Raw genomic sequence first — 14,367 nt, 5'->3', positions numbered from 1 at the left:
TCCTGCTGCAGCACAGCAGGGGATTGACCCAAATTAGAACAATTAGCCATTGTCTCGGGCTGGAGGAAGCAACAGGTTTTGTCTCCTGTTATTACACAGCCCCACGTTTCTGTCACTCACAATCCATCTCTGGGAAAAATAAAAGGTGCTGTCCTGCAAATCTTAACATGCAAGAAGTCCTATATTGGCCCTCCCAGATCATTATTTTGACTTAAATATAATTTTTATGAAATAGTTGGTGTGGAGACCCCTCAGCCAGAATGAGTGGATGGTGAGCCCTAAAACATGACCTATTTCCTACCCAGAAAATACAGAGAATGATAGAATTCCTTCCAGATCCTCCTCCTCCTTTTGTTTGTCTTGGGTGATTGGCTAGGACAGTAGGAAAAGAGTTTGGAGTATTAAGCAAAAAAAAAACCCCAAACCACCCTATGGTCACAATGGCAAATAGAGCTGTTACACTATTGAACACAGACATCAAATAGCAAGAGATGCTCTAGGAAGCCCTAGGACAGATCACCCTCAATGGCTTTGACATTAGTAAGAGGCAAAGGAGAGCAAAGCCCCAGGACCTTGTGCTGAGGTAGGGACAGACCATGGGGCTTGGAAAGGATGACCAAAAAAATGAAGAAATGTTATCTCAGCACTGTGAAATGGCCTCATCTGAAGAGCTTTCACCTGCCAGGAGATCCCCAACATGTGCCAAAGCTGGTGGGCCACAGGGACCTCCAAATCCCTGCTAAGAAGGTGGCCAGAGGAGGCACAGGGACACACTCAGACAATCAGTAAGTGAAAGTCAGGCTCAACATCCACCAGCACAGAGCAGCTGAACTCCCTCACCCAGGTCAACGCAGCAGCCAGGAGAAAGCTCTGCCCACCCAAACCCTGCAGCCCCCCCCCTGCAGCCCCAAATTCTCTGCCTGCTGGCACCAGCCCAGCATCCTGCTCTCCAGCACCAGGGTGCTGGGCTTTAATAGAAACCAAATTTACAATGCCTTCCCTTTTGATGGAGTCACGCAGAGCTGAAGTCATCTAATGGCCTTCTGGTTTTCTTTTTTCCCCCTTTCCTTTCTTCTTTTTTTTTTTCCCCTCCTCCCCCCTTTGCTTTCAAAGCATGGGGCTAAATTGCAGCCTATTGTTGCATGCAGACATCTGCACTGCAGCCAGCCCCAGCAAGTCACTGCCAGATTTTCCTTTTGAAGCCCTGATGGAGTTTTCTCCAGTGAAGTGTCCTCCTCCTGCACGACCAGAAGCTGAGGAGGTAGAAAAGACTTTAAATCCCCCATTCCCATCTCACCAAAGGCCAAAACATGCTGACACCCACCCGGCAGTGAGCACTGGGGTGGGTGTGAGATCATCCCTTCATAAGAGGCTCCAACCCCATCCAGGAGTGCAGGAGAAGATCCACACCAGCACCAAAACCCTCTTGCTTCATGGCTGGCCAGTCCCTGAGTCCCTTGGGCAAGACATGAAGATGAACATGGAACAATCCCTGTCATGCTATAGGGAAGAGCTCTGCAGGGAGGTGTCCTTAAAACATCCCATGCAGCAGCAACCCTTTTGCACAGGAATGACCATTTTGGACATCTTGCAAGAACTGAGAAGAGGAATCACTTCTCATCAACCTTCCTGACCAGAAAATTCATCCCATTACCTGCTCAAAACCCAAACCCAGCAACCAAACCAGGCAGAACAATTTCAAACCCTGTGGCCAGGCCTGCAGAGATCAGGCCAGGGATGCAGAACCAGGAACGACAGCCCCAGATCCTGCACAGCGTGTCCCCAACCTGAAAATGCTTTTGCACAAGACCAGCTGAAGGTTGCAGCCACCATTAGCTGCAAGCCCTTTGCTGAGGGCACCTGGCTTAAGCAGCACTTCTGGTCTTCATCACCTTATTGGAGAAGGCTGGCACGGTGGCAGGAGCAGTGGATGAAGGTGTCCCCTAGCAGATGGCAGGTCCTGTGTGCCAGGAGAGGCAGCATCAGGTCTGGCAGCAAGCATGGCAAAATTGACCTTTTGTGGAGTCCTGGCTGACAGCAGCAGAACTCAATGAGGCAGAAAGTCAGCAAGTGGTGCAAACCATAAGTGGCCTCCATCTGGGGACTTCTGGGCAGGAGGTGCCCACAGGGATAACTAGGCTTTCAAGCTGAGGATAACTGCCTGGCCCATAGCTCCTTGCCATGCTCCAGAAGGTCTCCAGAAGGTCCTATGAACTCCTTGATCCAAAAGGAGCAACTGGCTTTGATCCAATTAACCAGTCACGGGGCATGGCACATGCATTAACTTCATGGTTCAAAAAATCCCCAATCCTCTGCTTCCAGGCAGATCTATCAGCAGTGCAAACCCTCTCCCCAGCACAGCTCAAACCACAAAGGCATGAGATTGTCACATCTTGCCATCACATGCTGGTGGCAGAGATAGGAGTGGATGCTGACTTCCCTACAACAGCCAGGAAGGGACTGAGCACCAGCAAGCTTCATTCTTTTGCTCTCAATAAAGGGTTTGCTCTGCTCAGCTCTGACAAAAATCACAGTCCAGAGCTGGACTGGCCTGACACCACAAAGCCACAGCCAAAGCTGGGCAACCAGGCTGAGGACATCTACACTGGGCATCTCAACACAGCCCTGTGTGCTCACCCAGGGCAACCACGGGGCACCAAGGACATCTGCAATTAAACCCTTCACTGAACTAGCCCAAATTAGAAGCTGGTGACATTGCAGCAGAACACTGAAAGAGGAAATTTGTAGAAACAAAGAAAAGAAGGAAGTGGAAAGCAGTTTTGTGCCCCACTGGAAGCAGCACTCACCCCCTGCCTGGACCAAGGGCCAGGGTGGGATGGGTTTGATTCAGTGGTGACACACAGAAATGAAAAGCAATATGTACAATAGGGTCTATCAAGAGAGCCAGAAGTACAAGAAGGATGGAATTGCAGCAACTCAGGAAGTGATTCAAAAGGATCCTAGAGTGATATTACGCTTGGGCTTCAGAGAAGCAATTAAAGAAGGCAATAAAATTCAAGGTGATAGATGGCCCTGAGGGGAACATGTAAGATAAAGGGAAATGGCAAAAAAATAATATAAAATTCTTTTGTGAGAGCTACTGGAGGGTACCCAGCTTAGCTTCTGCAGCAGGGAGAAAATGAACAATAGCCAAAACAATGGAGAGAAGGGCAGGGGAGCTGCAGGCAGCTTTGCACCCATTAGCTGCATTGCCTGAGGCCACTGACTCCATCCTTGGTCAAGGTGTGCAGAGCAAAACTGTGACTGTGGAGGAGGCTTTTGGGCACCATCACTCCAACACGTGCTCCTGACTGTACACAGTAAGATCCTCAGCTGAATAAATGGGACCCACTTCAGTGCTACAAACAAAGTCACTAATGGGAAGGTCGTTTAGATGCTGAGGTCATTCCTGGAAGGGTCACTGGCCCATCCTTTTAATGACAAATGCATCTGTACCCTTCTGATAGGCACAGGGAGCTATCATAAAACAAAGCAAGCAGCTAAAAGTCCAGAAGAGCCATTCATTACCCTGGAAAAGCCTCAGCAAACACCCAACTGGGGAGCTGGTCATTAGAGCTGGTGCAGAACAGCAGACAGAAAACCATCCAAGGTGCTACTCTGACTGGCCTGCAAATGAGAAGAAGGGTCAGAGGTGCCAACTCCTAACATCTGCCAGAGTCAGTGTGCTCAGGGATGATGGCACTCACCTTCCTCCTCCACATGCAGACAGGGAGGGTTGATTTCAGAGCCCTGGGGGACACATCACCAGTGGGTTATCGGCTCCCCACCACTCGCTACCACTGCCCAAGAGCAATTGGCAGGCAAAGCTCCCCAGGGTTTGGGCAAACAGCATCAGCCCTCACCTCCAGACCTGAAGTCTCTACTCACCCATGTGAGCCCAGGCTGCAGCAAGCACTGCATGCCCAGAGAGCTCCTCACTGTGCTCCTCAGGCTCCCAGACCTGCTGGGGAGTGCTGTGCACGGCATGGAGACCCTTTCTGCAGGGCAACGGGTGCCTGCAGCTCTGCACAGTGCCCATGGCTCTTCCCACCACTCTGCCTCGAGCAGAGGTGGCTCTGGAGCCAGACCCTGCCCCAGCCACTCTTGTCTCAGGAGCTGGCATCTCAGGAGGCATCCTACTGGGCACTGCAGGAGCCCAGCACCTGCCTTTGCTGCCACACCCAGGCACAGCTTGCTGTCCTTTGTACCCCCTCACCCCAGGATTAAACCAGGAGCAGAAGCTTTGGTTATTTCTGTCCCAGATGTAGGACAGCACGTGGAGATTTTCCCAGCCCAAGTCTCCTGCAGAGCCCATGGCTCAGCTGCAGTGCACGGGATCCCACAGGAAGCAAACCCCAGCCTGGGCTGTTATTGCTGCTGGAGCAGAGCAGGAGTGTCCCCAGGACAGCACTGCAAATATTTGTCATTCTGGGGGGGCTCTCAGCCCCTTGCCACCACCCCTGGGAGTCTCCTGAGCTGCACAGAGCCTGGGAAGGGGCAGCAGTGACCCCCTCACATCAGCCCCCATTGCTCCCTGCAAGGACACAACCCTCAGAGCAAGGTTCACCCGCAGCTCATGAGCCAACGTGGGGCCTTTGCAGGCACAAGAGGACTGGAGATTGATTTTTTTAAAAAGAAAATAAGATAAGAGCTCAGCCCCAAAGCAGCAGCTCCCAGCAGTGGCTGTGCTCCAGCCAAGCTCTCCCAGCAACAGCTCTGGGATGCCTGAGGGACCTGGGTCACTGCATCAAGTGCCCCAAGGAGATGGGAAACTACAAACACAGACACAAGAGCTGCTCTGAGGATTTCCTGGAAAGCTGGATGGAAAGGACAAAAGGGAAAGTGACAGTGAAATCAGGAGGATTAGCAAATTACCTAATGATTGCAAAACTCTTTGAAGATGGACAGGGTGGGATAAGGCTCTTACCCAAATCCCTAAATACTCCAAACTGTGAGCTAATCACTTGCTGGACTCTGACCAGAAATCATGGTTCCTGCCATCTATGAAGAGTAACCACTGAAAATCAGCTGGCAGCCTCCCTAGCTGCAAGACCTTGGCTCTTCTCATTCCCTTGTCACTTTTTGCCCAAGAGAGACAGTGCAGCTGGATCCCCTCTGGAAGGACCCATCACCTGGTGGGTCTCTGGGGAAGGAGGACACCTCTTGCCTCATCAGCACCCCTCAGGGTCCTGACCCACCCCAAATCTGCAATGCTGCTCACCTACACACCTCTGTTTGGCTGGGTGAAAGCATCTCCAAGACCTGGCCCAGCCAAACCCCCAAGAGGTCACAGAGCTGCCCTGGTGAGGTGACTCTTCCTGGGGGCTGCAAAGGCAGAGCTGGGTGATCAGTGGCAAAGGTACAGGGCTTGCAGAACCAGCATGGAGAGCAGCTTGGCAGCAGTAGATTTTTATCCTCAAGTGCTTTCAGCTCACCCTGAAGCACCATTGGTCCTCAGCACCTCTGAAGCCCCCTGCAAAGGCTGACTACAGTACCCAGCAAAGCAGCTGAAATCTGGGGGACTTGCAAACCAATGGATTCTCCTTCAAGCCCATGGCACGGGGCAAAGGCAGGACATGGGGCAACTGCACCAGCCCCTAGGACCCCGTATCTACATCCCTCAGTGCCACTGAGACCTCAACAGGGCTCACTTCTCTGTCCTTCCAGAGACTCCTGGACATGTCACCATCTCTGTCCCTTCCCCAGACACTGGGGAGCTGCCCCTGCTTTGCTGGAGAGCAGCAGTCTCACTGGGATGTGACAGGGGTAACCAAAAACATGTCCTGGGCACTGACAGCTTTAGGTGGTCACCAACCAACCAGGTGTACCTGGTCTCAGAACAGCTGAGACTGGGGCATAATGTCTGTTAGAGCCTCTTTCACCCACCTTGACAAAGGATTAGGGCTCTTCTGCCTGAACAGAGTCAGAAGTGGCCACAGCCTGTGGCTGGGCAGATCCTCAGCCATCAGCAGTGGTCTGTCAGTAGAAAAGAAAGCCCTCCTCACTAAAAACCTCAAAACTGTGCTTCTTAAACCAATTATTTCTGCAAATCCCTATTGCCAGCAGATCATTTGCTTCCTTAGTGTTCACATACCTGTGAGTTAGGCTGGAAATAGATATTAAAAGACCCATCCAAGTGCCCAAGTCACCCACAGGAGAGCTCCCCACCACACACTCTTCAGAGCTCCAGGTAAATAAATCATGCTCCTGCTGGGAGGCAGGGAATCAATGTGCTTCCTTCCTTTGTGGGTAATTATGTTCTGATTAAAAGCTAAATGAGCTGAACTCAAACGTCAATTACCACCAGAAAACATCAATAAAATATGTTGTTACTGTTTAATGAGGTACCTGTTTCTTCATCCATCATTTCCCCTGGGGACACTTACTTGGAGTTATTGGAGAGCCTGCAGGTGAAGCATGGGGCAGGGTGGAACCTGCCTTTGCACCAACACACAGCTCTTGGCTGCCAGAGCTGTTCCAGAAAGGACCTTAGAAAAGATTCAGAGCTAATCAGGGCAACAACAGCCTCACCCACAGACTCAGCTCTACCCCCATGGGAAGCTCAGCCAGGTTGTCTGCATCCACGTGGCACCAGCAGCACCCAGGCACTGGCAAAATCCTCTGCCAGGAGTCAGATTGATGTGACACCATGAAGAGGAGGCCACCAAGAAGCAAGGTGAGAGGAGCCTCTTCTCTGTCCAGCCAGTTGGCATCAATGGGCCAGTCAAGAGCAGAGGCAGTGGGAGTTTGTGTCATCCTCTATGGATTTTTTTTACCTCTACAGGAGAAGAAATTGGGAAGAGAAACAAGGTGTGGAAGAAACAACCTGACATTTTGGAGGCATTGCAAGATCCATCCCCAAGCCAACCCAGCCCACCCTGCAGCCTCCAGGAGGGTCTGCAGCAGGCTATGCAGGCGTTAGGAAAGGTCATCTTATTATTATTATTATGGGAGCTGAGCAAGTGGCCTGGCAATTCTGCCAGTCAGCAGGGAGATTTGGGGTTTAAACAAGCCAAAAGTGATAAAAAGATAAAAGTTTGATAGAAGCCACCCTGACCACACTGGATGTTTTCTTCTTTTTTTAGAGCTTGTCAGCTCATCCAATAACCAGTTGTGTTTATCCAGCCTCTTTCCTCCCAAATTGTGCTGCAGGGTTTCAGAGGCTTTCAAACCCCAGATTCTCTGTTCACTGACCCCCACGTGGCAGCAGTTAGGTAGCTGGGAAGGTGACAAAGACTTCTTTGTCCCTCCACACTGCCATGCCTTAGCCCAGTCTCATTAAAAACTCGATCCTTTTTAATGCAAGGGAATTTTTTGGGTCTGTCATGGATAAAGGGTGTGCTGGGTGGGCTTCCCCAGGCTGCTCCTGCCTCTCCTGCAGCAAACAGGCTCAGCTCCTGTCACAAGCTGAATCCCCTCAGGGCCACAACGGGTAGGAAAGCAAATCAGTCTGTGATTAATTACTCAACATCCCTACGTGCAAAGGAGCCCAGTGCCAGGGAGCAAATTCAGCAGGCAGGGAGGGATGAGGACAGCAGAGCTGGCAGGGCTCATCCTCTTTCCTGCTGCAAGCCCAGTTCACATATAAAACCCAAAATTTGACAGTAGTGGGACCACCACAGCCCATCTCGACCTCAGTGCTATTGCCTTTTAGCCTTGATATTTAAAAACACCCTGCAAAGTGCAATTTTGCCCTGGTTCCCAGGCACTCTGCTCAGCTGCAGCTCACACCACAGGGACTTCAGACAGCTTCTCTCTTTCTGCAAAGAAAAGATGAGCAGAGGGCATGACATACTAAGTTAGGAAAGAGGCAGAGCTGTCATTAGTGGAGTCTGAGCTCTGCAGCCTGTTTCATATTGCAGGGTATTTTAATGTGTTGCAGATGTCTTCAATACCCATAAAGAGTGATCTTCATGCTTGGAGTGAGACTGGAAAAGAAAAAAACAAAGGAGCCAGAATTCAACTGACTTAGTTGAATCCCCATCATCCCCTTTGCTTTTACGTCAGGTAGTTTGGGTTTCAGAGGGTTTTTATTCATAAATCAACTTACTTTCATGCTGATTCTTACAGCAAAGAACAAATAACACTCGGTGCTCTCACAGCACTCTGCATCTGGAATCTGAGAGCTTTTCAAGAAGATCTGTGGGTCTCATTTTCCTTGCACATCTAACAGCAAAAGGGAAAGGCAAGAAACTCTCTGAGGCTGACAAGCTCACCCAACAGACAGTGTCTGAGTGTCCCTCAACGTGTCATCACTTCATAGCTATAATTTCAGTTCATACTCTACTGCTGTCAAAATGAGTGTGATACCAGAAACTTGGAATGGTGATTTGAATTAGAGATCAAATAATAACACATGGTGGAGGAGCTGGGTTATGTGCTTGGTTGGGGGAAAAAGGCATCAAGCTGGTGGTCTCAGTATCCTTATTACATTTGCCATGTATAAACTGAGATTATTAATGTAGTTGTAGCCACACGTGACAGCACACAGGATAGTAAAGAGGAAAACCACTCATTTTAGCTTCAACACAGCCCCATCAGAAAGAACACATTTTAAAAAGGCAGGACACAAAACCCTCACCCTCACTGCAAGTTAAATCCTTCCACCATGGGGCTGAAGAAGGGATAGAAATAGATTATTTCATCTAGGTCACGATAACCACTTTTTCTTTCCATCCTTTCCTGTTTTCGTGGGTGACAATTCACCTATTGAAACCCATACTGCAAACCTGATCCATTTAGAGCTCAGGCAGGCACAGACATCTCAGCCAGGGATGCAGCTGAGCATATATTTCTCAAGTGACACAGAAGCAAACACAAAAATAAATCTTCCTCTATCCAGAGCTACAAGGGCAAAGCCCATTTCACTTCCAGTCCCAGCACGTCACCCCTCCAGCTACACCAATTGCTTAGAAGAGATTTTAAATGCCTTCCCTAACCCATTGCTGTTGTCATACACCTTGAAACACTCCCAGTTTTGGTGGGTAGCTGAGGACCATGGCAGCTGTTGTGCACAGCTTCCAGATCTTGCACCCTACACCCAAGTGAGATTGTATCTGTCACCTGTCTTCTTAGCAGAGCTGCAGCCCAAGAAGTGAAGGCACCAGCAGAAAAATGGACAGGCAAAGCTGGGCTTTGGGACAGGGTTTTGCTAAGCTGCTCTGCCAGCCCTTCCCCAGCCACTGACCAGCAGGAAAGCCTTCCTCCCCAGAGAGCAGCAGGATGGGGATCAGCAAAGCCCAAACCTCACTTTGGATTTACTCTGGGCAGTCTTCAGGGGCTGGTGAAGCTTCCAGGGTACATTTCCAGGATGGTAAGGGCTGGTGCAAATACCTCAGGGTCTCAAGGTTATTCCCTCTGCCCAAGGCTTCACTTTCTCCTCTCCCCAGCCCCACTCAGCTCTCATCCTGCCTTCAACATCTCCTCGAGCTGGAGGAAAGCCTGACTCACTCCCTATCACAGTCATCACTCATCCGTACATGTGGCTTTGGTCTGTGGAAAAAAAAAAGCAGCTTAATTTTCCAATAGTTTATGGCCAGCTATTGCTGCTGGCCAGGAGAGCTGTGCAGATTTTACAGGGGCCCTTTGCTCCTGCCCCCTTTGTGTTCTCAGCTCCTTTGCCTTGGAACGACTGCCTCTGGAACCCTGAGCAGCTCCAGGGCAGACACAGGGCAGGGGGGCAGCTCTGGCCCACGTCACCAAGCTTGGCTGGAGCATTTTGTCCCCTTTCCCCTTTGCCAGGGCAGCCCCACGTGGCACTGAGGGTGCCAGCAGCACCAAGTGGCTCCTCACCCTGGCACCAGGCTTTGGAAAGGGGCAGCTGTGAGGCTGGGCCTGGAGCTGAGCCACTCTCTGAGGAACATGCCTGGCACCTTTCCACGGGGCTGGGGTTGGAGAGAGGCAGGAAGATAAAAGACTGTCCCCCCAAGGTCATGGCCATGGGGAAGAAAACACTTGTTCAAATGTCTTTGATCCTGTGCAAACACAGCCTTGAACCAACGCTGGAAAACTTACTGCACAACATGAGAGCTTCCTGGAGAGCAAAACTGCCTCTTCTGAGGGATAACAAACCCCAGAGGCTGACAATAGCTGCACAAGGGGATAAATATCAAGTGCAACACCTACAGCCACCACTCAACCCAACCTTCACAGGCAACAGCAGCATTTGTTCAGCCTGAAACCTTCCCCAGCAGACAGCAACCCAAAAAGCCACAGCCAGAGCTGGGCAGCTGCCCCCACACAGCTCCACTGGGGTTTCTGGAGGTGCCACCTGCTCGTGCTGCTGGCACATCCCAATCCCTCAAGGAATGGCTGCTCAATATACCCAGGTTTGGTTGAACTGCACTGTAGGTTTGTAAGGAGGGATGGGACTAAATCCAAGCCCTGATGGGACCAAATCCAAACCTTGACCTCCAATTGATCTGGAAAAAGAGTTTTCACTTGGGTCCTTGAGCAAAAGTCACCCAAACACAAGTGCCTTGGGGAAGGCTGGGAGGGTCTGGAGAGACATGATCCAGCCCTTGGACGTCACACACTGACGTCCATCCTAAAGCTCACCCAAACAATTTCTGCTCCTTCAAAGCACTCCAGACTCCTCCAGCACAAGTCAGATCTTTGCCCTGCTGCTGGTTTGAATTTTCTTGCTGGTGTAAACACCCACTGAACTGTGCTGAGCCACAGCCATGTTGGAGAGCCCAGGCCAACTTTTTTCTGGCCCTACAGACTGGGATGTGTTTACCCAGAGCTTGGAAAAACGATTCAACTTTTATTTTAGCTCAAAGGAGAGACCAAGGGGTCACCTGTAAGTTAAGGAGGCTGGTATAAATAGAGGCTGAGTGAAGAAAGCAATGTACAGAAAGCCAGGAAAGTGCTTTCTCTAGGAGGGAGGAGGAAAATGAGCCCACAGAACCCCAAGCAGACACATATTTAATTGAGCAAGTTAATAGGCACCAGGGGCCAGGTCAGCCCCATTCTTCAGCCCCCTCTGTCCCAGCTCTGGATGGATGTGGGCAAGTCCACAGCTGCCTCAGCCTAAATATTCATGTACATTTGTGCCCTGGGATGCAGTGGCATACCCTTGGCAGGCAGAGCAAAAGCCCCAACTTCTGCAAGCTCCTGGCCCTGAGCTTTCTCCTGCTCTCATGGGCTGCTGCCAAGTCTCTGTCAAAGAAACTGCAAGAAGGGAAAAAGGTCTAGGGGGAAAGAGGACTGGAAAATAACCCAGGTGAATAAGACACGGAGGGTTTGGGGGACATTAAGAAAACCAGTGGCTCAGAAAACCACCACTGAACACTAGGATGAAATTATTTCTCATCCAGCATCCTCAGCTGTCAAAAAAAAAAAAAAAGAAGGTTTAGAGCACAGTTGGTGGCACACTTGGCCACAGCTCACTGTCCAACTTCCAGGGCAAAACGTGGAGGAGAAAGCAGCTTAGTCCTGACACTTTGGGACAGTGTCACCTCCACGGGGGAACGGGGCCTCTGCCTGGAAACATGCCCAGCAAAATAGGCTTCTCCAGTTCCCCATCTCATTGCCCCACGGGGGAGGAGGGAGGAAGGGACCTTGCCCTCCAGAGGAGAAGGGCACAGGGTACACTGCTATCCTTGCAGGGGTTTAGCTACACAGCACAGGGAGGTGTTTGTGTCCTGAGTTCATGCTGTAGGATATGGGACATCCACCTGTGGAGATGGAGATTTGGGTCTCTGATGTCCCCCAGCCACGTCTGCATGCTGCTGCTCCAGCTCCACCCTTCCCAACAGGGTTTATTGAGTGTAGAGAGTTTTATGAAGCACTTCCAGAGCCAATTTCACACCATAGCCTGAGTATCAGCTGACACACCCTGAGCATCACTGGGGCTTTTCCTCAGCAACATGAAAGTAACCTTCAAATATTTAAAAAAAAGCCATTTCCTTCATTGTTAACTACTGGTGGAGGCTATTGTTAAGTAAAATATCCACAAGAAGCAGCAGTGAATGACTCTATTGCTTCATACACTCTTAGAGGAAATTAAAGACCCATCATTAGCAGTAAGTGCAGGAGAGCGACGCCTCCAGGTCCCAGCTTGGACCCCTGCCCCATCATACTGAGCACATCACACATAGGGACAGTCCCTTTCCAAGAAAAGCTTAAAAATGCCACATTCAAATCAAAAGAGGGCACAAGAGGGGTAAGCAGTAGCAGAGATGAGAACAGATGAGCTGCTGCTGACTTTGCTGTCTCCAGGAGGAGAAAACAAACATAGATGTCCCCCCTGAGATGCTGCTGGGACATTGGTGGTGCTGCCCTCCAGGAGGGCTGCAGGGAGGGTTGCACCCTTCTCCTCCACAGGGGATGGACCCACAAACACCAAGTACTCTCCCTGCCTGGGGCATTTGCACCTCTCTTCCCTGCTCCAGGTCACAACAGCAGATGAAGCCTTGCCTGCTGCAGTGAGCCTGGATGATTGATGCCATGGTGCTGCTCCAGGCAGCTCTTTCCCAAGGACAACAAGGCATGGGAAGGGTTTGGAGGATAAATATGGAGAATGTTGGGAGGTGGTTCCTGGTGGCCTGCAAACAAAGCTCCATCACGTCTGCAAGCATGACAAGAGCCAAATGCAGGTGGTAGGGGTGGAAGGGCTTCCTTTTTGCTCAAAAGTACATTATTGGTCCCAGACAGCAAGCTCAGGGAAGCCACACAGCTCCCACACTCCCAGGCAAGCCCTTACAATGGAGACATCCCACCAGAAAGCTCTGCAAACCTTCCTTTGGGCTTACTGGAAAACATCACCCAGCCTCTTCCTACAGTTCACACTTTTTATGTTAAATGCAGCTTTAATTCCTGACCAGCAACATGCAAGGGGAAGAAAAACACAACTATGAGAGATGAGCCTTCAGCTCCCTCACCACACTCTGACGTGTACCAGACCATATAAAATATGGACAGAAATGCCTCCTTAGGAGGAAGCCCATTCCTGGGAGTTTCAAGGCCTTGATGGAGCATCACCAATTACAGCTCCTGCTTGCCCTGCACAGTGCTTTGCAGAAGAAAAGTGTTTCCCCTGAAAGGTGGATGTCTTGGATCTTTGCAGTCAGTTCATCTTTGGTACATGACATGTCACCCTGACTGTAGTGCCAGGACACATCACAACGATTTAGCAGAGCTCTGTCATCCTCCCAAAATTACAGGCAGGGAGCTGCAGCACAGGAGGACTAAAAGATCAAAAAAAAAAACAAAACAGAGATCTGATACTACCTACATCTCCTATAGACACTGTAGGAGCTTTTTGTCTTCACTCTTACCCCTCTTCCTCCTTATGCAGCAGGTTTTGAGAGCTCAGACACTCCACACCTTTCTAAGACTATGCTGCTTTGTGACTCAGATACCAACAATACTGCTTATTTAAAAGAAAGCCTGGGGAAGGAAACCTCAATTATCCAAAGGACCAGTGGCCACCTTGCAAAGTCACATTTACCCTGGAAAGGAGGTGGCCAGGCTGGGATCTTCCAAAGCCCTTATGCTGCTCTAGCTGCCAGCAAGCAAATTGGGCTGAGAGTTTTAAAAGCTCCCATCTGCCTGAGGCTGCACTCACAGAAACCTGCTCGTGTCAGAGCCCAAAGAGGCTGAGCTTCTTTGGAAACCTGGCCTTGAAGGCAGAGCCAAGGACTCCCTCATCATTGGGGGTCAAGATAAACATCACCCAAGGCTGATCTGTTACTTTTGTGAGGCAGAAAGTGTTGCTGATAGGTTGAGGTCTTTAACACAGGAACACAAAGTGGCAGAAAGCAGAAAGAATTTGCACACCACAGTGTGAACAGCCAAACTACTGATGTTAGGTCAGTGTCAGTCAGCTGGGAGGCTGTGCAACCAAATCACCACCTCCAAAGAGATCCTCTTGGTCCAAAGATACACAGGCACAGCAGTAAACAGACACCTAGCCCTCAGGGAGAAGCTCCACACTCCCAGCAGGGTGGTTTCCCAAGCCAGCACAGTCCTGGAGGTGGGATGAGACCATGGCACCTACCGGTTTGGGGCAGTGGATGTATCTGGCAAGGCTGATGATCAAGTCATGAGTGATTGGATCCACCAGGTTTCGGAAGCTGGCGTATCGATAGAGGACATCATCCAGAGAGGTTGACTCCATTCCTAAATCCTGCAGGAAACAGGGTGAAGGACAATATTACTTGTACTACAAAAGTCAGTGCAAGCGTGGATCTTAAAATCAGCCCACAATGGTGATCTTCATGAAGAAGTCAAGAAGAATCATAGAATCCTTTAGGTTGGAAGGGACCTCCAAGATCATCAAGTCCAACCATTGAGCCATTAGGGCTCTAAAGTCCTCTGCTAAAACAGATCAGAATCTGTCAGGGCTGGAAGGGACCACAAGGA

At 50.2% G+C, this 14,367-nt stretch overlaps 1 protein-coding gene across 1 annotated transcript in view; it reads right to left on the bottom strand.

Annotated features, from left to right (window-relative positions):
- The window catches only part of LOC103778344 (leucine-rich repeat-containing protein 75A-like), a gene marked incomplete at its 5' end in the record, with an annotated part of 41,956 nt that extends 27,825 nt beyond the window's left edge, over positions 1–14,131 (bottom strand). Inside the window, one exon of the mRNA XM_008945927.1 lies at positions 14,003–14,131. Within this exon, the coding sequence (XP_008944175.1) occupies positions 14,003–14,131 (129 nt within the window). The remainder of the gene's footprint in view (positions 1–14,002) is intronic.
- Positions 14,132–14,367: the final 236 nt, after the last annotated feature.

The sequence above is a fragment of the Merops nubicus genome, unplaced genomic scaffold, assembly GCF_000691845.1.
Source record: "Merops nubicus isolate BGI_N331 unplaced genomic scaffold, ASM69184v1 scaffold6158, whole genome shotgun sequence".
Taxonomy (NCBI): Eukaryota; Metazoa; Chordata; class Aves; order Coraciiformes; family Meropidae; genus Merops; species Merops nubicus.
Note: the sequence above shows the minus strand (reverse complement) of the source record. Positions and strands in the feature narration are given on the sequence as shown.